This window comes from Danio aesculapii, chromosome 4, assembly GCF_903798145.1.
Source record: "Danio aesculapii chromosome 4, fDanAes4.1, whole genome shotgun sequence".
NCBI classification, from domain to species: domain Eukaryota; kingdom Metazoa; phylum Chordata; class Actinopteri; order Cypriniformes; family Danionidae; genus Danio; species Danio aesculapii.
Window position 1 is genome coordinate 16,895,515 of NC_079438.1, and position 25,856 is coordinate 16,921,370.

Sequence of the window (25,856 nt, forward strand, 5' to 3'; positions counted from 1 at the left end):
TTGCATACATCAAGCAGAAACTTGAAGGGAATCTGTCTCCAGAGAGATCCATCAATCTGTTCTACTGTCTGAATGAACTGAATGATCAAACTCTGCTGAAAGAGATTCAGTCTCACCTCAGTAGAGGAAGTCTGTCATCTGCTCGCCTTTCACCTGCCCAGTGGTCTGCTCTGGTCTTTGTGTTGTTGACCTCAGAGGAGGAGCTGGAGGAGTTTGAGCTTCAGAAATTCCAGAGATCAGACGAGTGTCTCATCAGACTATAGCAGTCATCAAATCCTCCAAAAGAGCTCAGTAAGTCAAAGTGCTTCTTTCTCAAATTAAATAATATAGTATATCATGTTAATGAACATGCACAATAGTGATATCATCTGCACTTGAAATACATTAATAATTGTTTCTTATTTAATATTTTAGTGTTTTTAATAACGTTTAGATTCATGTTTTGGCAGTGGTTGTTTAAGGGATCATTTACCCAAAAAATAAATGTACACATTTACTCACCCTCAAGGGGTTATAAACCTTTCTCAAACTTTGTTTCTCCTGTTAAACATAAATGAAGATGCCTGTAGAAAGAAGCCTGTAACCATCGACTTACACACCAGTTGTTTTTCCTACCATGTAGGTCAATGGCTAATGGTTTTCAGCTGTCATATACTATTATCTGTTAAGCAGAATAAAGAGATCATAAAGGTTTGGAACCACTTAAGGGTAAGTAAATGTTTAGGAGAACTATCTCTTAAGAAACAGCAAATAAGCCAGTAAACTACATTGTCTATTAGCGGAAATTGCACACAAGTCAGCTATAAAATGATACAGCACTTTAAAAGTCCTTTCTGGTAAGAGTGGAATGATCACACTGATGTTGTTTTCTCCATTCTGTCTATTTTGACCCATCTCTATGTTGATAATTATCAGGTAACACTGACTACGTTTACATGGACATCAGTAATGGAATTATTTGCCATAATCTAATTAAGACAATAATAAGATTAAGGCGTTTACATGAGCTGCTTTTTGAATTATAAGTTGCTTTCATGTTGCACATATTCAATTATTGTCATCAAGTCACCACACTATCCGCATTTTCTCCAGAGTTTCCTGTAATTTCAGGTGTTTTTTTAATTTGTCGACTTTAAGTACAGTTTGGCACTTTCACTTTCATTCGGGAACATTTCCTGCATGCCCCCTGTGACAAACGAGATTTAAGATGCATCTATGAACTGCTGGAAGAGTGTTGTTTTAATGGAAGTTCTACCGCATGCTGAACGGAAGAAAAAACCTCCGCATTTCACGATGCTGACGTCTGTGGTCTGCACTGACTCGGTAGGTGCAAAGAGTGGCAAACAGCTGTGTGTGTGTGTGTGTGATTATCCTTAATCAGATAAAGTTAATCAGAAACCGCTGTTTATATGGTTATTCTTAATCACAGTATTGTCTTAATCACATTAAAATTGAATTATTGGTGTCCATGCAGTGTTGGGCAGTAGCGTCACTACTTGTACTTAACTACATTTCTCAGTAGCGTGGCGGTAGCGTCGCTACTTTCAAATCAAATGTAAAAATCAATGTAAAAGTAGCTTACTTTTAAATCAAATAGCTTTTCAGTAGTGAAGCTATTTTATTAGTAAAGTAGCGCAGTAGCGTCAACACAAGCTACATTTACCGATCGCAGATCAATAAATGACAGCACTGACACTCACAGAGCTGTGATGCCGGTGTCTAGCCGATGACAGTAAATCCATATGAAGGCGAGAATGATGATTTCTTCTTCTTCTTCCTGTTTTACGGTGTTCAACAACAAAGGTTTTGGTGCATTACTGCCACCTCTGGTGAAACTTGCTTGATGGAAAGATGACTGAGGGAGAGGATTTCCTCATGATCATACCTTTAGGAGTACATGTTAAGATGCAATAACTTAATTCCTGATGCTGTGCTCAAAAATAAAAATACTTTAGTGTATATATAATGCTTATTCCAATATATTTCCCTTTACTATTAATGACTATAGTATTTAAATGTGTAACACCTGGTGTTATTGGATTGTTTTAGCTGTTATATACTATAATGTGTTTCTGTTTAGTACAGCATATTATTTACAGTAAATAACTGAACTGAACTATTCTGCCTCATGTTTCATTGACAGTTTTATTGATCACTAAGATGTGATTGACTTGGATTTAAGTTGCTTTGATTTAAAAATGAAAATTGCAAAAATAGTTTAGATGTAGCTAAGCCTCTTTTGCCAAGTAGCTTTTAGCTTAGCTTGCTACATTTCCAAGGGGGGAGCTTTTAGTGTAGTTAAGCTACATTTTAAGTAGAGTAGCTAATACCTTAGCTCACTACGTTTTTCTAGTAGCTTGCCCAACTCTGTGTCCATGTAAACACACTCACTAACACAGACACACACTCATACACTATGGTCAGTTTTGTTTACCCAATTCACCTATACCGTATGTCTTCGCGCTGTGGGGGTAACTGGAGCTGGGACTCAAACCAGCGACCTTCCTGTTGTTAGATGAAAGTGCTAACCACTGAACCACAGTGCAGCCCTCTCAAAGCAAATGCAAGAGGTGGATCTAGGTGCAGTTCTAATGTTAAATAAAATCCATACACAAAGAAATGACAGAGCTGAAGAGCAGAAAACACAGACAAGAGAAACATACACACATACAGCAAACTCTGATCAACACATAATGACTGAAACAGAGGAGCTTAAACACACAGAGACTAATAGGTTAACAAGGGGGTTAAGAGTAACTGGGCAACTAACAAGAGTAACATGGGGAAAACTGAGGAGAACACAGAGAATACAAGGAAAACACAACAGTACTACGAAAGGCCAACATAGCTCCCTTTTAGGAGAAGATTCCAGATGATCCTCAGAGGAAGACACACAAACAAGAGTGAGTTCAGCAAGCTGGAGGTTTTACAGTGGACAAGGGTGATGGGGGAGAGGCAGATAAATGAAACCGTGACAGGGTACAGGACAGATGGTGAGGGGGAAACTGACAGAGAGGTGAACAGGGAGGAGGACAAAGCCAAGGCAGGGACTACTGGACAGTAAACCATGGCAGATCCTGTGGATCAGGATAAACAGCTGGAGCACAGAGGTATATGTCCTTAAATTTTGCATTCACAGGTGAGGCTTTTATTTGTCTGTTGATATGCAGCTTTTAAATGTGCTAAAGGAAATTATTATTATTTAGTTTGTTCATGTGTTTTATTGTCTGTCATCTGTGGACCTTTGTGTATGATCTTCTCGTCTTTTGATAAAAATATTTCTTCATTTATTCAGACATCTGAAGGAAGCCATTTACTTTTGTTGCGTAAACCTAAATCCTATTAAAAGCTAAACTCACCAGATGTGCTCACTAATTGGTGAAGTTAAACCAGTCACTACAGTCAGATGTGCTTCAGACTATTAAACACTCCAGATCAACACATACATATTGTGTTTGTTCTCTACACAGGCTACAGTGCTGTAAACTCACTGTTCAGTGCTGTGAGAGTTTGTCTTCAGCTCTACAATCCTCAAACTGTGTCCTGAGAGAGCTGGACCTGAGTAACAATGACCTGCAGGATTCAGGAGTGAAGCTTCTCTCTGATGGACTGAAGAGTCAACACTGTAAACTGGAGACACTGAGGTAATGATTCTCTCTCAGCAATATTACACAGACAGTTACATATTGTGTTACCATATGCAGGAGTTATGTGTTGGAGATAATAAAGTGTGTTACAAATAAGAAGAACCGCTGTAGTGATTTGATTTAACATTGGTAGCAGAGGATGGCTGCTGCTGGAAATTACAAAAATCCGCCGTTGTTTGACGAAAAAACAGCTTATGAAAGTTGGAAAAATGAGATTGAAATCTGGAGACGCATCACAGACCTGGACAAAAAGAAACAAGCCTTGGCAGTTACCTTGTCACTAACGGGCAGAACAAGAAACAGCGCACTGTAAATACCCACGGATGATTTGAATGCTGACAATGGTATGCAAACATTAATAGAAAAATTGGACTCTGTGTTTTTAAAAGAAGAAAAAGATCGACAGTATGAAGCGTACACAGAGTTTGACCGGATCATAAGAGAAAGCGGTGTTTCTATGGTGGACCACATCGTCGAGTTAAAAGTCGATACAACAGGCTGCGTAAGTTCAAAATGGAGCTCCCAGATGCTGTACTAGCTTTCAAGTTACTCGTTTCTTTCACGGACATGAATCAGCCCTGAAAAGAATATTTGGCGATAACGTTACTTCACCACAAGAGGGCGCCAGTACTCTGCAGAGCGCAGATGACGCTTACTACATAAGATACTTAGGCAAACGGGGAACTAAGCTAAATACTACACAGCAATTCCAAAATGTAGCTCAAGGTACAAATCCCCTTGATGAATATGGGAGAAGAACAAAATGTGCTATTGCCAAAGCACATTTCACTGGGCAAAGGACTGTCCAAATAAAAAGGAACATGTAAAAATGACAAAAGATGTAAGATTAAAAAATGACATTGAAGAATGTAACATCACTTTGTTTTCAAATGATTCTATGTCTAACTCAGAAATCTTCATGGTGGAGGCTTTAGGATCAGCTGTGATTGACACTGTACAAGAACCTTGTGTGGGGGAAAAATGCCTTGAAGATTACACAAGTGGGCTAACAGAGAGTGAGTTCCAAAAAATAAGTGAGAAACAAAGTGCAAGACCTTTTAGATTTGGTGATGGCAAAGTTGTTCACTCCACAAAGAAAGTTACTATTCCAGCAAGAATAGGACACACCAAATGCAAATACAGACAGAAGTAGTTCCTGCTGATATACCACTGCTTTTAAGCAAAGCATCACTCAAAAAGCAACAATGACAAAGCAACAATGTTTAAACAACCTGTTAAACTTGAGCTAAATCTTCAGGACATTTCTGTGTGAGCTTGAGAGATGACCGCATTCTAGATGAAAAGGAGACAAGTGAGAACAAGACACCAAATGAAGAAATTCTGTCTGTGACAGAAAACATGACAACTAAAGAAAAGGAGAGAGTACTGTTGAAACGACACAGACAATTTCGACATGCTTCAGCCGATAGAATAAAAAAATGACTGGCCTGCTCAGGTAATCATGATGATGAAAGCAACACTGTTCTCATGAACATTGTGAAAAACTGTGATACATGTAGTAGATACAGTAAGCCAAAACATAACCCTGTTGTAGGTTTGCCTATGGCATCAACATATAATGAGACTGTGGCAGTGGACTTGCATGAGCTTGGGCCAGGAATATGGTATTTGCATGCTATTGACCACTTCACACGCTTCAGTGCAGGGAGTATTGTCACCACAAAGAACCCAAGAGAGATAGTGAAGCACTTTATTCACTGTTAGATAAGTGTTCATGGTCCTCCATGCAGACTGTTTAGTGACAACGGAGGTGAATTTAATAACGACGAAATGAGGGATATGGCTGAAAATGTTAACATTGAAGTTAAAACAACTGCGGCCTACAGCCTATAGAGCATAATCGGGCATAATCAGACCCTCACTGAAATTTTGCTGAAGGTGAAAAAGGACAACAACTGTGACTGGAAAACAGCCCTTGACTGGGCATTAATGGCTAAGAACGCAATGCATAATGTACACGGTTTCAGCCCTTACCAGCTAGTATTTGGGCAAAACCCGAATCTGCTTTCAGTGCTCACTGATAAGCCACCAGCTCTGGATACAAGTACCTGGGTTGCTAAACAAATTGAAACACTGCATGCAATGAGAAAAGCATTCACAGAAGCCGAATGCTCAGAAAGAATCAGAAGAGCCCTTCGTAAGCAACTGCGACCTGTTCATGATAGATATGAGACAGAGGACAAAGTATATTATAAGAGAATAGGCTGCAGTGAGTGGAAAGGTCCAGGTGTGGTCCTAGGCCAAGATGGTGTAGTTGTATTTGTCAGGCATGGCGGAACCTACAGTATGTACGAGTGCATCAGGCTAGATTAAGAAAGGTTGGACAAATATTGTGGGCTGCCAGACAAAGCAGACCTGACATAATGTGTGACATATCCATCTTGGCATCTAACACAAAGCATGTTTCTGTTCAGACCCTGCATTGTGCAAATAAACTTATCACAAAACTCAAATCAGAAGAGGTTAACTTGAGGTTTCAGTACTTGGGGAACAACAGCTCTGTTAAGCTAGGAGTGTTCAGTGATTCCTCAATGGGAAACCTACCAGATGGTGGCACACAATGTAGACATTTCATCATGCTTATGGGAGAAAATGGAAAATTCTCACCAATATCCTGGCAGTCAAAACGCATCAGGAGAGTTGTACGAAGTACCTTAGCAGGAGAGGCTTTGGCACTTGCAGGCGGGATTGACAATGCAGTTTTCCTTGCTACACTCTACTCAAAGGTCACCACTGGTGACTGCTCATGCAACAACTTGCCCATTGTATGTATAACAGACAATCATTCTCTTCTCGATGCTCTCAAATCTACAAAATCTGTTACTGAAAAGAGACTGCGCCTAGAAATCATCAGCATGAAAGAGCTTATGCACTCTGGAACTATTGAGCAGATCTTCTGGTCAGACACCAAAGAGCAGCTTAAAACTCTGATGAAATGTAGTCCACTAAACCTAAAATGACTAAAACTAAATAAAAATTTGCTGTTAAAATTAAAACACTTCATATATGACTGCTTGTATTAAAAGGAAAAACTGTATACTTTAATTGTGGAAAAGTATCAATTGTGTATAGAAGAGATGGTATGCAAATATATAATTTCACTCACCTGGGAAACGGAGGCCACGTGAACAGTTTGTGAAGTGCACAGAGCATGCCATATCATCTGATACTTGTAGGAAATAATTCCAAAAGGCGACTGACTGCGTAAAGCCACATAAACAACACAAAAATACATCGAGTTCAGCGGCTAATCAGCCGGAATCAGCTGAGGTGACGAAACAGCGACCAGGGAGACCTAGCTGTCACTCAAGTGGCCACGCCCTTACCTGGCCTGGTCTTTACCTGGCCAATTGACATTTCTGTGTGGAGTTTACGTGTTCTCTCCGTGTTTTATTTAATTTCTTTATTCTGTTATATAACCCATCTGTTTCACTTTATTCTGTAAAGGGCTTTGAGAATCAACTTTTAAAGATGCTACAGAAAATTATTGTTATTAGTTTGTTCATTAAAATATTAGTAAATAAAACAGTTTAAAAAGTATTTCCTGTTTGTTACATCAGACAGATCACATTAACAGTGTGGTTTTTAGTAATGTGTGTTCTTCTTTCTCAGATTGGTCATGTGTAATCTCACTGTTCAGTGCTGTGAGAGTTTGTCTTCAGTTCTTCAATCCTCAAACTGTGTCCTGAGAGAGCTGGACCTGAGTAACAATGACCTGCAGGATTCAGGAGTGAAGCTTCTCTTGATGGATTGAAGAGTCAACACTGTAAACTGGAGACACTGAGGTAAATGATTCTCCACTCAGCAATATCACACAGACATTTGCAGGGATGTGATTTTACTCATATCTACACATTGATATTGATTATATGATTATGTCTATGTGTTGACTCAGAATAAAAAAGACAAATCTATTTAAATGTTTTACTGAATAAACTCCATGAAGCTGCATTTTCAGAATTGAAGTAACTCTTTTCCTGATGTGCACCATAAGGGTGTCAAAACAGTTCGGCATCTGTTCAGTAATAGATCATAACTGGTTGTTACATACTGATGTAGTTTATCTCGTATGCGCTTTGTCATTGTAGATGAGGTGAGGGAGGTGAGCACGAGTAATTAAACGCTCCAACTACTTTAGAAAGCAGATAACCGTGCACAATCCCTGCTTGTTAGTTTGCTGGAGAGTCTTTTTGCTGCTCAGGGAGAAAATGAAAGCTGTAAAGCTATCAGAGTGATACTTGTGGATCCAGGCTGTCTGTAGAACGAGTTTTCACCACTGCATCTGTCATGGATCAGCTGTGATAAACGCAGCCATTCAGCATCATCATTTCTGTTGAGGAACACAATGGCCAATCACAGGTGTTTAAGGAGTCGCTCAACAGTGCTCAAAAAGCAAGCGGGATTATTAATTCAAGGTCAAGTCAAGTCAATGTTTATTTATAAAGCGCTTTTAAAGACAACAAGTGTTTACCAAAGTGTTGTACAAGCGAAGGACAAATAAAGGACACAAGGTCCTCATATGGTTTAATGTCAAAGAGTGAAATGAGTTTTCAGACTAGATTTTAAAACAGAACGAGTTAAAACTCTAACATGTAGAGGCAAATTATTACAAACTGGTTTGTGTTCTGACCACATTTGCTTGGCTGTACACTATATCAATAAAGGGTTTAGTCTTTTATAAACACCGCTGTAACACATTGAGCCACTGAACATTGCTCTTAAGACGTTTTTCTACAGGGGGAAAGTGTGAATTTCCTCCAAACCTCTCAGATATAGTCTGTGTTAGTAAATGCAAGACTATTGATGAACTCCAGCATAACACTGTATGACAACGCTTCAGATGACTGTTCTAGAGCCTTCAGCTAATTAATCTGTCAGATTCTGGAGTGCATTATAGCTCTAAAGAACAATATAAATGATGAATGATCTTAAATTTAAAAAACACATTTATAGAGATGGTATACAAGTATATAATTTCACTCACCTGGGAAACGGAGGCCATGTGAACGGTTTGTGAAGTGCACACAGCATGCCATATCATCTGATACTTGTAGGAAATAATTCCAAAAGGCGACTGACTACGTAAAGCCACATAAACAACACAAAAATACATCGAGTTCAGCGGCTAATCAGCCGGAATCAGCTGAGGTGATGAGACAGCGAGCAGGGAGACCTAGCTGTCACTCAAGTGGCCACGCCCTTAATTATGCAGACTTAATATAACCTAATATAAACAAAACGGATGAGTTATAAAAAAATTCACACCCTCACAGTTGCCATGAAGGGTAATATTAGCCATATGAACCAAAATGTTTCTTTGTATTTGTTCTTGTAAACACCCTTTTTCCCTGCTGTAAAGTCGGCCATTTTAACAGTGGGCTCAATAGAAATCTGCTCTACATGGAGCCAGGACTAGCGGGATTTCCATGAATTGCAGTTTCAGTTACTTCTGTATTGGCTTCACGAGGGAGAGTGGGAGGTTGCTGCTTGGTCATTACTCATTTACTCCGTGCTATAGCTGAGCACCACACACTGCAGCACCAACAGTAAATCTATACACTGCTATAAACTATTGCTGTACACTGACATTGCAAAGAGGACTTAAACTATTTTAAGCCCTTTCAAAGATTTAATGGCTTGAAACTGTTCAACAGACTGGTCAAAAATACTAGTAGTTTACCTTGTTAATAAAGGGTTTGCTGAATAATTGCAGACTCCTGCATTTTCAGATGGATACTGTTCTTACATGGGTATTGATTGCTGACACATTTAACATATTACTTATGATATAAATAATCAATGCATATCTAATTTTAGATCTTCAATAGAAAAGCTATATTCCATATTTTAATGAGACTGTTTTATTTCATTTTAAGATAGAACATTTTGTATAAATAAATGTTTACAATATTTAATTAAAATACTCTTAAATTAAAGCAAATATATTTTAGTCCTCTAACTCTAGAGTAGATTTAGGCAAGGCAAGTTTATTTATAGCACATTTCATACACAGTGGCAATTCAAAGTGCTTTACATAAACAGGAATAAAAGAAACAAGTATAAGAAAAATAAAAACAAATAATAAAAATGGTAAAAAAAATCAAATAAAATAAAAGCTGATAAAATGTGTTATAAAAGAATGAAAAAGAAGAGAAAAATAGAATAGTGCGATCTGTCGGACGTAGCACAGTGCTCATTCAGTAAAGGCACAGCTAAACAGATGTGTTTTCAGTCTTGATTTGAATGTGCCTAATGTTGGAGCACATCTGATCATTTCTGGACGCTGATTCCAGCAGCGAGGGGCGCAGTAGCTGAAAGCCGATTCACCCTGCTTTGACTAAACTCTTGGAATTTCTAGTTTATTTGATCCTAAAGATCTAAGTGATCTATTAGGTTTGTATTCAGTGAGCATATCTGTAATGTATTGAGCTCCTAGGCCATTTAGTGATTTATAGACCAGTAATAATACTTTAAAATCTATTCTGAATGTAACTGGGAGCCAGTGTAAAGACCTGAGGACAGGTGTGATGTGCTCTGATTTCCTGGTTCTGGTCAGAATTCTGGCCGCAGCGTTCTGGATGAGCTGCAACTGTCTGACTGTCTTTTTGGGGAGGCCAGTGAGGAGGCCATTACAGTAATCCACCCTGCTGCTGATAAAAGCATGAATAAGTTTCTCTAAGTCTTCACTGGAAACATAGCATCTAATTCTTGCAATGTTTTTGAGATGATAGTATGCTGATTTACTAACTGCTTTGACATGACTATTGAAACTCAGATCTGACTCCAGAGTCACACCAAGATTCTTGATCTTATTTTTTGTTGTTTGACCCTTAGAGCCAAGGTACGCATTCACCTTGAGAACCTCATCTCTGTTTCCCAAATGCAATCACTTCAGTTTTCTCTTTATTTAACTGAAGAAAGTTTTGGCACATCCAACTGTTAATTTTCATCAATGCATTGGCAGAGGATGTCAATGGGGCTGTAGTCATTAGGCAGTAAGGCTAGGTAGATCTGAGTGTCATCAGCATAGCTGTGGTAGGAGATTTGGTTTCTTTCTCATTATTTGGCTCAGAGGAAGCATATAAAAGTTGAACAGCAGAGGTGCCAGATCGAGCCTTGTGGGACTCCACATGTCATGGGTGTCCACCTCGACCTATGATCACCTATACTGACATAGTACTACCTCTCCCTTCAAGGTAAGATCTGAACCATTTGAGGACCGTCACAGACAGCCAACCCAGTTTTCCAGCCTATGCAGAAGTATGCTGTGATCGACAGTGTCAATGCGGCACTGAGATCGAGCAGTACCAGCACTGTTAGTTTGCCTAAATCTGTATTTATGGCACCGTTTCCACTGAGTGGTACGGTACGGTTTGGTTTGGTACGCTTTTATGGCCATTTCCACTGTCAAAAAGCGTACCGAACCGAACCGTACCGTACCACTTTTTCGGCACCCTTTCGAAAGGGTACCAACACAAGAAAAGGGTACCAAAAGGCGAAGCCACACGCGCAGCTGAACGCTATTGGTTTACAGAGATACGTCATTCGCTTACACAAAAAAGCCAGAATGAAACAAAAAAAAACGCCATGTTTGAAATACACAGCCGAGAGATTACAGCAGAATTATAAATACATATAATAACGAGCCATGGTCGATCTGGGCTCAAACAACCTTGTCGTCATCTTGATGAACAGCCACAAATCCAAGAAGAAGAGGCAGATTTACCCTGTGCCCCGTAGTTTTTACAAGCCAATCTGAGGCGCGAGCGGTTTCGCTTTCTTCCTTGCACTCGCGCGCGTCTAACATTATATCTGAAATAACAAACCTCTTTAGCTGAGGATAATAACCTGCGCTTGATTATTGATGTGCTTTTGAAACCCGATCCTGTCAGACACTGGACAAACGCGAGAGTGAAGCGCGGGAAAAAACAAGGGAGGAGCCGGGAAAAAAGGAGCACATTTTTCAGCAAACATGAACAAAATGCCATGTATAACTAACTTATTATCTTCACATTTTGGACTAATATGAACCAGGAATGACGGAATTACTCTCTAACAGAGGCTACATGTGCTGCTGAGGATTACAGACACAGATGAGAGGTTTACACTGAATGTCTGCTATTTTTTGTGTTGTTTTGACCTAAATACCAGCGAAAAGTCTGCTATATGTAGTTTTTCTGTAGTTGGTAACATATCGGAGACTGTAAGGGACTGTATGTGTTTATATATGTTCATTTATTTAGGTTTTTAAATATATTTACAGACGATACAGTAGGCTGTTTCGCACTGTCTTTGATCTGCAGTTATAATCAACTCATTTTCATTGAAAAGTTAGTAATAAACATTTCTACACAAGTATTTATGTGTGTAAAGCATCTGTGTTGTGAGAAGTGCTTTTCATATGATATGTGAGCGACCTGTACAGCTTTATTGTAGACATTTCCTCGAGCGAGAATGACGTCGACTGAAACTTTCTGTCATACACCACGCCCACCAAAAGGGTACCCTTGTTAGTGGAAACGCAAGCCTGATAAAGGTGACCCGTACCAACCGAACCATACCGTACCAGTCAGTGGAAACGAGCCATTAGACGTATATCATTGATTATCTTTATAAGAGCGCTCTCTGTACTGTGATGTGGTCTGAAACCAGATTGATAATTGTCTAAACACCCCTTGAAGTTTAAGACTTGTTACCTGGTTAAAAACAACTTTTCAATGATTTTGCCAATGAAAGGGAGATTTGAGATGGGCCTGTAATTGCTCAATAGGGTATTATACCAGGTTGCTCTTCTTTAAGAGGGGTTTAACAACTGCAGTTTTAAGTGAGTTAGGAAAAATCCCTGAGAGAAGTGAAGCATTTACCACTTTTAGAAGATCCATTTCTAAACAGGTAAACACAATTTTAAAGAATGATGTGGGGAGCGTGTCAAGACTGCAGGTTGATGCTTTCATAACTTGCACATCTCTTCTAAGATTTTACCATTAGTTGCCATGAAATCAGACATAATGTCTGATTTCTTAAGTTGTGGTTGAGCTAGTCTGACTTCGACACAACTTGGCTGATTGGATGAGCTGATTGCTTTCAGATATTATTGATCTGTCAGTAAAGAAATGAGCAAACTCATTACATTTGCTTCAGAGAGTAGTTCACTTGGAATCCGACTGGGGTGGGGGGGGGGGGTTGTGACAACAGTCGATGAAATGTGTAAACCCTTAGTTATAAGTTGATCAAGAGTGTGTCCACGATTGTGTGTGGGTCCTTGAACATGCTGAGTCAGATCAAAAGTGTTCAAAACAGGTTAACAAGGAGGTTAAGAGTAACTGGGCAACTAACAAGATTAACATGGGGAAAACTGAAGTGAACACAGAGAATACAAGGAAAACACATCAGTACAAGGACAGGCCAACCAGGACCATGTCATGGCTCCCTTCTAGGAGAAGATCCAGATGATCCTCAGAGGAAGACACAAAACAAGAGTGAGTTCAACAAGCTGGAGGTGTTACAGTGGACAAGGGTGATGGGGGAGAGGCAGGTAAATGAAACCATGACAGGGTACAGGACAGATGGGGAGTGGGAAACTGACAGACAGGTGAACAGGAAGGAGGACAAAGCCAAGGCAGGGACTACTGGACAGTAAACCAGGGCAGATCCTGTGGATCAGGATAAACAGCTGGAGCACGGAGATATAATGTGTCCTTAAATTTTGCATTCACAGGTGAGGCAGTCCTTATCACTGGCACTTCTAAATAGATGTATTTATTTTCTATATTTCTGTATCTCTGTTTGCTTTTATTTGTCTGTTGATATGCAGCTTTTAAATGTGCTAAAGGAAATTATTATTATTTAGTTTGTTCATGTGTTTTATTGTCTGTCATCTGTGGACCTTTGTGTATGATCTTCTCGTCTTTTGATAAAAATATTTCTTCATCTATTCAGACATCTGAAGGAAGCCATTTACTTTTGTTGCATAAACCTAAATCCTATTAAAAGCTAAAATCACCAGATGTGCTCACTAATTAGTGAAGTTAAACCAGTCACTACATTCATACATGCTTCAGACTATTAAACACTCCAGATCAACACATACATATTGTGTTTGTTCTCTACACAGCTACAGTGCTGTAAACTCACTGTTCGGTCTGTGAGAGTTTGTCTTCAGCTCTACAATCGTCAAACTGTGTTCTGAGAGAGCTGGACCTGAGTAACAATGACCTGCAGGATTCAAGAGTGAAGCTTCTCTCTGATGGACTGAAGAGTCAACACTGTAAACTGGAGACACTGAGGTAAATGATTCTCCACTCAGCAAAATCACACAGACATTTGCAGGGATGTGATTTTACTCCTATCTACACATTGGATATTGATTATATGATTATGTCTATGTGTTGACTCAGAATAAAAAAGACAAATCTATTTAAATGTTTTACTGAATAAACTCCATGAAGCTGCATTTTCAGAATTGAAGTAACTCTTTTCCTGATGTGCACCATAAGGGTGTCAAAACAGTTCGGCATCTGTTTCAGTAATGGATCATAACTGGTTGTTACATACTGATGTAGTTTATCTCATATGCGCTTGTCATTGTAGATGACTATGGTGAGGGAGGTGAGCACTGTTTAAGTTATGTTTTATGAGCTGTGCATGCAATAAGAAAAGTGTGTGCACTACAGGTTTTTTTTGGGGGGGGGATATAAAAAGGATCCCGGTCTGTTTTTTGCGTGATTTGATTTAACATTGGTAGCAGAGGATGGCTGCTGGCTGGGAATTACAAAATCCACCAAATGAGATTGAAATCTGGAGAGCATCACAGACCTGGACAAAAAGAAACAAGCCTTGGCAGTTACCTTGTCACTAACGGGCTAAACAAGGAAACAGCGCACTGGAAATACCCGCGGATGATTTGAATGCTGACAATGGTATGCAAACATTAATAGAAAAATTGGACTCTGTGTTTTTTAAAGAAGAAAAGATCAACAGTACAAAAAATAAGTGAGAAACAAAGTGCAAGACCTTTTTAGATTTGGAAATGGCAAAGTTGTTCACTCCACAAAGAAAGCTACTAATGCAGCAAGAGTAGGACACACCAAATGCAAAATAGAGACAGAAGTTGTTCCTGCTGATATACCAATGCTTTTAAGCAAAGCATCACTCAAAAGAGCAAGTGCAGTTCTGGACATTGCACATGACAAAGCAACAACGTTTAAACAACCTGTTAAACTTGAGCTAACATCTTTAGGACATTTCTGTGTGAACTTGAGAGATGACCGCATTCTAGATGAAAAGGAGACAAGTGAGAACAAGACACCAAATGAAGAAATTCTGTCTGTGACAGAAAACATGACAACTAACGAAAAGGAGAGAGTACTGTTGAAACTACACAGACAATTTCGACATGCTTCAGCCGATAGAATAAAAAAATGACTGGCCTGCTCAGGTAATCATGATGATGAAAGCAACACTGTTCTCATGAACATTGTGAAAAACTGTGATACATGTAGTAGATACAGTAAGCCAAAACATAACCCTGTTGTAGGTTTGCCTATGGCATCAACATATAATGAGACTGTGGCAGTGGACTTGCATGAGCTTGGGCCAGGAATATGGTATTTGCATGCTATTGACCACTTCACACGCTTCAGTGCAGGGAGTATTGTCACCACAAAGAACCCAAGAGAGATAGTGAAGCACTTTATTCACTGTTAGATAAGTGTTCATGGTCCTCCATGCAGACTGTTTAGTGACAACGGAGGTGAATTTAATAACGACGAATGAGGGATATGGCTGAAAAATGTTAACATTGAAGTTAAAACAACTGCGGCCTAAAGCCTATGGAGCAATGGCCTTTTAGAAAGCATAATCAGACCCTCACTGAAATTTTGCTGAAGGTGAAAAAGGACAACAACTGTGACTGGAAAACAGCCCTTGACTGGGCATTAATGGCTAAGAACGCAATGCATAATGTACACGGTTTCAGCCCTTACCAGCTAGTATTTGGGCAAAACCCGAATCTGCTTTCAGTGCTCACTGATAAGCCACCAGCTCTGGAAACAAGTACAAGTATACCCAACAAAATAGACGAACTCATTCTGCTCTCTCAGACAAACAGGGATTTTCTGCATTCAGCTGCTCTGTGTTTCACGGAAACCTGGCTGAACGACACCATACCGGACAACGCGCTTCACCTACCGGGCTATCAGCTGTTCAGAGCGGATCGCGACGAAGAATCAACGTGGAAATCACGCGGTGGCGGGACGTGCTTTTACATCAATGAAAGGTGGTGTACAGATGTAACAGTTTTAAAGAAGATGTGCTGTCCAGATCTGAAAGCACTGTTTATTAACTGTAAGCCTTTTTACTCCCCGCGCGAGTTCTGCTCGTTCATGCTCGTCAGTGTTTACATTCCTCCGCTCGCGCACGCGAGCATGGCGATACAGAAACTAGCTGATCAGATCACGGTGTTAGAGCAACAACACCCGGACTCTGCTTTAATCATTCTCTGGGATTTTAACAAAGCAAAACTATCTCGTGAACTGCCAAAATATAGACAGCATGTTACATGTCCCACAAGAGGAAAGCAATATTCTGGATCACTGCTATACCACAATAAAGGATGCATACCGCTCCGTCCAACGAGCAGCTTTGGGACACTCTGACCATTGTTTGATTCATCTCATTCCAACCTACAGACAGAAACTGAAAACAGCCAAACCTGTATTAAGATCTGTGAAAAGATGGACTAACGAAACAGAGCGGGATCTACAAGCCTGTTTCGACCTCACTGACTGGAGTGTTTTTGAAGCTGCTGCAAACGATCTGGATGAGCTCACAGAGACTGTAACATCTTATATCAGTTTCTGTGAAGACGTGTGCATTCCTACCAGGACTCAACCCACATACAACAATGACAAACCATGGTTCACTGTAAAACTCAGACAGCTACGTCAGGCCAAGGAGGTCACTTACAGGTATGGGGATAGGGCCTTGTATAAGCAGGCCAAATACACACTGGAAAAGGAGATCAGAGTCGCAAAAAGGAACTATTCTGAGAAACTAAGGAGTCAGTTCTCTTCCAGCGACTCAGCATCTGTGTGGAAAAGTCTGAAAAACATCACAAACTACAAGACAACATCCCCCAGCACTGTAGACAATGAACGACTTGCAAACGACCTGAATGAGTTTTACTGCCGGTTTGAGAAAACCCCCCACACCCACTCTGAACTGCTCTTCACGCCACCATTAACACCTCCACCACCCCCCGCCTCCCTCATACCTGCCCTACAGTTTAACGAAGATGAGGTGCGCCAGGTCTTCCGGAAACAGAAGAGGAAAAAAGCACCAGGCCCAGATTTTATAACACCAGCCTGTTTAAAATCCTGTGCTGACCAACTGGCCCCCATCTTCACCCTGATCTTCAACAGATCACTGGAGCTGTGTGAAGTGCCCTCCTGCCTCAAACGCTCTACCATCATCCCCATCCCAAAGAAACCCAAACTTACAGGACTAAATGACTACAGACCGGTGGCACTAACATCTGTGGTCATGAAGTCCTTTGAAAAACTGATGCTGACCCCACCTGAAGGACATCACTGAACCCTCACTGGACTCTCTTCAGTTTGCCTACAGAGCAAACAGGTCTGTGGATGATGCAGTAAATATGGGACTGCATTATGCTCTGCAACACCTAGACAGACCAGGGACCTATGTGAGGATCCTGTTTGTTGACTTCAGCTCGGCGCTTAACACTATCATCCCAAAACTTCTCCTGCCCAAATTAACTCAGCTCTCTGTGCCCACCTCTGTCTGTCAGTGGATCAACAGCTTCCTAACGGACAGGCAGCAGCTGGTGAAGCTGGGAAAATTCTCATCTAGCATCCGCACAATCAGCACTGGCGCCCCCCAGGGGTGTGTCCTCTCCCCACTGCTCTTCTCCCTGTACACGAATGACTGCACATCAAAAGACTCCTCTGTGAAGCTCTTGAAGTTTGCAGACGACACCACACTTATCGGCCTCATTCAGGACGGTGACGAGTCTGCTTACAGACAGGAGGTTAAGGAGTTGGCTGTCTGGTGTAGCCACAACAACCTGGAGCTCAACACGCTCAAAACAGTGGAGATGATAGCGGACTTCAGGAGAAACCCCCCTGCTCTCCCCCCACTGAGCATCATGGACAGCATTGTGGCAGCAGTGGAGTCATTCAGGTTCCTGGGTACCACCATCTCTCAGGACCTGAAGTGGGACACTCACATTGACTCCATTGTCAAAAAAGCTCAACAGAGGCTGTACTTTCTTCGTCAGCTGAGGAAGTTTAACCTCCCAAAGGAGCTGCTGAAACAGTTCTACACCTCCATCATTGAATCAGTCATCTGCACATCAATAACTGTCTGGTTTAGCTCAGCTACTAAATACGACCTCCAAAGACTACGTCGAATAGTTCGGACTGCTGAGCGAATCACTGGTACAACCCTTCCTACTCCCCAAGAACTGTACTTATCCAGAGCGAGCAGAAGGGCTGCCAAAATCACTCTGGACCCCTCACACCCAGCACACTGCCTCTTTGAACTTTTACCTTCTGGTCGACGCTACAGAGCACTGCGCACCAGAACAGCCCGACACAGAAACAGTTTCTTCCCTCAGGCAATCTATCTCATGAACACTTGATGATAATAGTTGCGGAACCAACATCACTACTTGCTATACACTTTTATACACATATACACTTATTTAACAACACACTTTACATGCCAATTTGCACATAACAGCTGCACATATAACGTTGTATATAGTAATAAACACGTACATACACTTGTCAATCTGTATATTTGCATTCACTACTTCTATTTTTTTTTTAAATATATTTATTCTCTGTTTTTTGTCCTGTCTCTGTAATGCTGTTGCACTGTAGAAGCTCTGTCACGAAAACAAATTCCTAGTATGTGTGAACATACCTGGCAATAAAGCTCTTTCTGATTCTGATTCTGATTCTGAAGTACCTGGGTTGCTAAACAAATTGAAACACTGCATGCAATGAGAAAAGCATTCACAGAAGCCGAATGCTCAGAAAGAATCAGAAGAGCCCTTCGTAAGCAACTGCGACCTGTTCATGATAGATATGAGACAGAGGACAAAGTATATTATAAGAGAATAGGCTGCAGTGAGTGGAAAGGTCCAGGTGTGGTCCTAGGCCAAGATGGTGTAGTTGTATTTGTCAGGCATGGCGGAACCTACAGTATGTACGAGTGCATCAGGCTAGATTAAGAAAGGTTGGACAAATATTGTGGGCTGCCAGACAAAGCAGACCTGACATAATGTGTGACATATCCATCTTGGCATCTAACACAAAGCATGTTTCTGTTCAGACCCTGCATTGTGCAAATAAACTTATCACAAAACTCAAATCAGAAGAGGTTAACTTGAGGTTTCAGTACTTGGGGAACAACAGCTCTGTTAAGCTAGGAGTGTTCAGTGATTCCTCAATGGGAAACCTACCAGATGATGGCACACAATGTAGACATTTCATCATTCTTATGGGAGAAAATGGAAAATTCTCACCAATATCCTGGCAGTCAAAGCGCATCAGGAGAGTTATACGAAGTACCTTAACAGGAGAGGCTTTGGCACTTGCAGACGGGATTGACAATGCAGTTTTCCTTGCTACACTCTACTCAGAGGTCACCACTGGTGACTGCTCATGCAACAACTTGCCCATTGTATGTATAACAGACAATCATTCTCTTCTCGATGCTCTCAAATCTACAAAATCTGTTACTGAAAAGAGACTGCGCCTAGAAATCATCAGCATGAAAGAGCTTATGCACTCTGGAACTATTGAGCAGATCTTGTGGTCAGAGACCAAAGAGCAGCTTAAAACTCTGATCAAATGTAGTCGACTAAACCTAAAATGATTCAGAAGGCTGAAATACGACTAAAACTAAATCAAGATATGCTGTTAAAATTAAAACACTTCATATATCTGACTGCTCGTATTAAAAGGCAAAACTGAATACTTTAATTGTGGAAAATTAACAATTGTGTATAGAAGGAATCGCTAATACACTGTGATGCACAGAATCTGTGTATTTAAGTGAAGTTTATTTATTAACTAATTATGAGAGGAGCATGTGCTTATGATTGACTGCTAATGCATTGGATCCACCAATCAGATGATCCCTAAATCACTGTAATAACCAGAGTATCTTACCTTAGCCGCTTCGCTTTAAAGAATCCCCCCTTCCACCCCTACTCTTCCTCTTTCCTTGACAGGGCGGCACAGAGGCCCAGTGGTTAGCACCGTGGCCTCATAGCAAGAATGTCCCTGGTTCAAGTCTTTACCTGGCTAAGTTGACATTTCTGTGTGGAGTTTACATGTCCTCTCCGTGTTTTTTTTGTTTCACTTTATTCTGTAAAGGGCTTTGAGATGCAACTTTTAAAGATGCTACAGAAAATTATTGTTATTAGTTTGTTTATTAAAATATTAATAAATAAAACAGTTTAAAAAGTATTTCCTGTCTTGCAGTGTTAGGTGTTTAATAAAGAGTTGGGCTATTAGAGCATCTGAAGGAAGCCATTTAGTTGTGTTTTATAGACATTAATACTGTTAAAATCACCAGATGTGCTCACTAATTAGTGAAGTTAAACCAGTCACTACATTCATACATGCTTCAGACTATTAAACACTCCAGATCAACACATACATATTGTGTTTGTTCTCTACACAGGCTACAGTGCTGTAAACTCACTGTTCAGTGCTGTGAGAGTTTGTCTTCAGCTCTTCAATCCTCAAACTGTGTCCTGAGAGAGCTGAACCTGAGTAACAATGACCTGCAGGATTCAGGAGTGAAGCTTCTCTCTGATGGACTGAAGAGTCAACACTGTAAACTGGAGACACTGAGGTAAATGATTCTCCACTCAACAGTGAATATAGTATAAAAATATAGTTACATATTGGGTTAACAAATATGGAAGCCTCTTTCCCCACTCAGTGTATTGGCAGTAAAAGAAATAAATATATTCATATATATAAAATGTATTTAATTTATATATATATATATTTATATATATATATATATATATATATATATATATATATATATATATATATATATATATATATATATATATATATATAAATATACAAATGTATGTGTATAGACAAAGGTCTGAAAAACCCAAAGTAAAGATTTGATTCGGATCAAAACCAAGATTGGATTACGTGATTTAATCCAATTATGTAATCCGTTTGTACTTTTGAAAAACCCATTTTCCGTTATCCAAAATCCTAGTGTATTACTTTTGAAAAACCGGGCCAACGTCATCAACTGCTAAACTCAAATCTGACGGCACACACTGAGGTACAGAAAGAGGTGTGCTGTGCTCATAATTTATCTGTGCTTTCAAACAAATTAGCTTTCAGACATTCAAATACACACAACTACAAGCAAAACATACCATTTAAGTCTTGTAAAATACACGTGAAATAATACTTATGTGTCAATATAACTGGACGATGTGCTTTATTCACGTAAGATACACACTGTTTATGCTGCTGGAATATTTTCTCTATTCCTCACTCAGATGAACAGTTGTTTACCTTCATGTATTTCAGAAGAAAATGTAGTAAATCCAGCAGCTCAGATCTCTCCTGCGGTTGTTGCTATAAGGGATACAGCTGCGATCGAAAGTTAACGAAAAGTATTTATATTATCTATTAAATTACTCATTATTGTATTTTATTAGCAACTAACTTTACAGCAACCCTAAACCCAACCCTCACGGTAATGTACAAATATTATGTGTTGTGCAGTGTCACAAAAATGATGCTATATTGATGTGAGTATCCTTAGCTGTATCTGATCTAGCCTTCACTGTGCTGCAGGAGAGGGTGAAGTCTAGATGGGATACAGCTGAGGATACTTGCGTTAATATAGCATCATTTTTCTAGCAACAACAGCGCACCATTAATAATAATTTTGAGATCTCAGGGCTTGATCAATAAGGAGAGCTAATCAGGATGTGTGTGTGTGTGTGTGTGTGTGTTTGTGTGTGTGTGTGTTCATCACTGCTGTTGACATGAGCAGAAACAGCAGTCAGCATCTTCACAACACAAAGAGATGTGTGATTGTCCAACTGTGTGATGTGGACTATTGCTGTGTTTGTAGATTGTCTGGCTGTATGGTGACAGAGGAAGGCTGTGGTTTTCTGTCTTCAGCTCTGACTTCAAACCCCTCACACCTGAGAGAGCTGGATCTAAGCTACAATCATCCAGGAGATTCAGGAGTCAAGCTGCTCTCTGAACAACTGGAGGATCCAAACTACACACTGGACAAACTCAAGTATGTGGAGCATCACTGGCCTTGTGCTTTTCCACTGAAGGGCTTTAAAAAGACACTAGAAAGCTCTTTTCTGATCTTCAGTTTTCTGTGAGGGTTATGGGGTGAGGACAGACAGAAGATACAGCATGTAGAGTATTCCAGTCATGTCTATGAAGAGCAAATCATTGAGTGTGAAATGAATCTCCTCTGTAAATGTTGGAGTGTATTGGCAACATGTGCTCAAAGGCTGCATGTGCTGAAGAACGATGGCAAAGCTAAGTGTGATCACTGTAATAAATGAATGTTGCAGCAGGGTGTCTCCATCAACATGAGCAGTATCTGCGCTCGCTTCACCAACAGCAGAGGAAAAGAACGCACTGTGTTAGATTCATTGTGCATCCCGGCTGGAACCAACAAGTGTTGTGTGTTTTAGCTGAAGAGTTTGGAGCGTGTAGCTGAGCAGCTCAGTGCTAGCTTTAGCTTATTAGCTGAGGGGGAAACTAAACAGCTCATTCTCTCCATCTGTGTGTGTTTACAGTCTGGATCATGGAGGAGACGCGAGGATTACAGCAGGACTGCACAAATGTAGGACTACACATACACACACACTCACTCACATACGCACACACATGCACACACACACACACACACACACACACATGCACACACACTCACTCACATACGCACACACATGCACACACACTCACTCACACACACACACACGAAGATTACAGCAGGACCACGCAAATTTAGGACTACACACACACACTTACTCGTTCCCATGCACACACACATACACACACACACACCACACATGCACACAAACACACACACACACACACACACACTCGCTCCCACGCATACACATACACGCACACACACTCACACGAGGATTACAGCAGGACCCCGCAAATGTAGGACTACACACGCACACACACACACATGCACGCACACTCTCACACACACACACACACACACGCACACACACACACACGAGGATTACAGCAGGACCACGCAAATGTAGGACTACACACACACACACACACTCACTCGCTCCCACGCATACACATACACACACACACCACACATACACACACACACACACTCACACACACTCGCTCCCACGCATACACATACACGCGCACGCATGCACACAAACACACACACACACACCACACACACACACACACACACACGAGGATTACAGCAGGACCATGCAAATGTAGGACTACACACGCAAACACACACACCACACACGCACATGCACACATACACTCACACACATAGACTCTCACTCACACATACACACACGCGCACACACACTTACAGACGCATACACACACACACACACACACACAAACTCTCTCTCTGTCTCTCTCTCTCACACACACACACATACACACACAAACTCTCTCTGTCTCTCTCTCACACACACAAAGTCTCTCTCTCTCACACACACACACACACACACACACACACACTCACACACACACAGACTCTCACACACACAGCTGTGGTTATAAATGTGTGTGTTCTTGTGTTCAGATGTCTGTTTCCTCACACTGGATCCAAACACAGCACACACTCAACTCATTCTGTCTGAGGAGAACAGAGAGGTGAAGCGTGTGTGGGAGAAACAGCCGTATCCTGATCATCCAGACAGATTTAATTATTGTCCTCAGGTGTTGTGCAGAGAGAGTGTGTGTGGACGCTGTTACTGGGAGACTGACTGGAGTGGAGATGATGTGGAAATATCAGTGTCATATAAGAGCATCAGGAGGAAGGGAACAGGTGATGAGTGTGTGTTTGGATCTAATGCTCAGTCCTGGAGTTTGCTCTGCTCTTCCACCAGTTTCTCATTCATACACAATAACACACACACTCGTCTCCCAGTAGAGCCGCTCAGCAGGAGAATAGGTGTGTTTGTGGATCACAGTGCAGGAACTCTGATCTTCTACAACATCTATAGAGACACAATGAGCCTCATCCACTCAGTCCAGACCACATTCACTGAGCCGCTCTGGCCTGGGTTTAGGATTTATCCTGGATCATCAGTGAAACTGAGCTGAAGACTGACGAGAGATTTACCCACAATCCTCTGCAGGAGTAGTCAGCAGCTGTGTGTGTGTGTGTGAGAGAGAGAGAGAGAGAGTGTGTGTGTGTGTGTGTGTGTGAGAGAGAAGAGAGTGTGTGCGTGTGAGAGAGAGAGAGAGAGTGTGTGTGTGTGTGAGTGAGAGAGAGAAAGTGTGTGTGTGTGTGTGTGTGTGTGTGTGTGTGTGTGTGTGTGTGTGTGTGAGAGAGAGAGAAAGTGTGTGTGTGTGTGTGTGTGTGACTAAGAGGAAACGTGTGCTCATCATTCATGTATATTTCATGTTTCAAGTTTTTTTTCATCATGTTGCTTTTGTTAAACTTGGTTATTCGTTGTGTACTAGTTGTTGCACAAGTTTATGTATGTTATTTCGTGTTCCTTTTATCATACTAAAAAAATAGCACTTTGGTTGAACATGATTCAGTAATGGACAGTGGTTCCATTATTTTAACAGCTCTAGATGTTAAACCTGCTTAAAATATTTGTTAATTTAACATGAAAAGATGATGTGGATTAAATAGGATTTAAATATCTCTATTTGATTTAAATGTTTTTGAACACATAAATCATGTTAAATGAACCACAAATATTTTGTGCTAGTGTAACATCATTATGAGCTGTTAAAATAATGTGGTGTAGATGTTATGATGTTGTTTTTTGATTGTAGTATCCACGTATGTAGCATACATACACAGTTATGGCTTTCTAAGTGAAGCATCAGATAATACTGTTGTTAATAGAGCTGCCAACACCAAAGCATGAGTGCTAGTTTTAAAGGTGGTAACCGCTAAAGGATTTTTATGACTAACGAATATAATCCAATTTTGTCCAATTTCCAATATCCACTAGATGCAAAAAAAAACACATCTGTAAGAAATTGTATGTTTATACAATCTCACTTGGGTATGCCTGATATAGCATAGACTTAAAACTTTGTTCTGCTGCTTTTGGCTTCCGCATCACAACTTCATCCATTGGTTCAGGACGAATTACTTGGATGACATTTTTGTTACAGACACAGGTAAGTTTTTATATTCAGCCAATAAGTCATTAATACACAAATTAAATAAATACTTTTAGCTAATGCCAAGACTTTCGTCTAAAAAATAAAAAACTTTCCATGAAAAAGCTACATTTTGATGAAATATTCAAACTTTATTACAGTGACACCTACACTACAGTAAACTCATATCTTTTTATTCTTTTCAAATCATGTGTAGTGAAATGATTATATAAAATGTGCACTAAGAATCTTGCTTTGATTAGACATCTTAACATTGTACTTGGTCTGTGCCATGTGTGATGGCACTGGTGCATAATGGTGGCCCCGTCTTTACTCATGGTGCTTTAGTGCACTTCCGGTGTTCAGTTCCGTTGTGAAAAAGTATTGTTGATGGTTCATGATTAAGCTTGCTTTCATATACAATATAGTTAATGCAAGTAATCTAAATGCTTTATAGGAATACATTTGATTTTTTCAAGTTATTTTACCTCTTATGTTTGGTTTATTTGTTTACAGGGTCAGTGTACATTAATAAACATTACTGTTATTATTAATGTATTTATTACTGTTATTATTGTTATACTGTTAGAATTAGCCAAGAATATGTGACATATTTTTGTATTGCTTCAGAATCCCAACTTGTACAGTAAACATTTGAATGAGTGTCTGGGTGAATTTAACTAATATGGTTACAGTTCTGACAGACTCTACAGGGATTCAGATACACCGGAATCACAGATCAAATTTAAACCTCATGTACAACAGTAATTTTACAGCACATCCT

The 25,856-nt window shown here is 40.3% G+C and overlaps 1 protein-coding gene across 1 annotated transcript; it reads left to right on the forward strand.

Moving 5' to 3' along the window:
• The first annotated feature begins 13,188 nt into the window (after window positions 1–13,188).
• On the forward strand, window positions 13,189–24,491 carry LOC130223474 (NACHT, LRR and PYD domains-containing protein 12-like). The gene is made up of 6 exons (XM_056456317.1): window positions 13,189–13,304; window positions 13,820–13,954; window positions 20,388–20,561; window positions 21,828–22,001; window positions 22,519–22,565; window positions 23,526–24,491. The coding sequence occupies exons 1-6, from the start codon at window positions 13,189–13,191 to the stop codon at window positions 24,047–24,049; spliced, it is 1,170 nt and encodes a 389-aa protein (XP_056312292.1). The 3' UTR covers window positions 24,050–24,491.
• The last annotated feature ends 1,365 nt before the right edge of the window (window positions 24,492–25,856 follow it).

Excerpts from the sequence above, each read along its gene's own strand:
- LOC130223474 (XM_056456317.1), top strand. The coding sequence starts at position 13,189 with ATGGGGGAGAGGCAGGTAAATGAAACCATGACAGGGTACAGGACAGAT. Across the intron at positions 20,562-21,827 it reads TGTAAACTGGAGACACTGAG|ATTGTCTGGCTGTATGGTGA; the intron begins GTAAATGATTCT and ends CTGTGTTTGTAG. Across the intron at positions 22,002-22,518 it reads TACACACTGGACAAACTCAA|TCTGGATCATGGAGGAGACG; the intron begins GTATGTGGAGCA and ends GTGTGTTTACAG.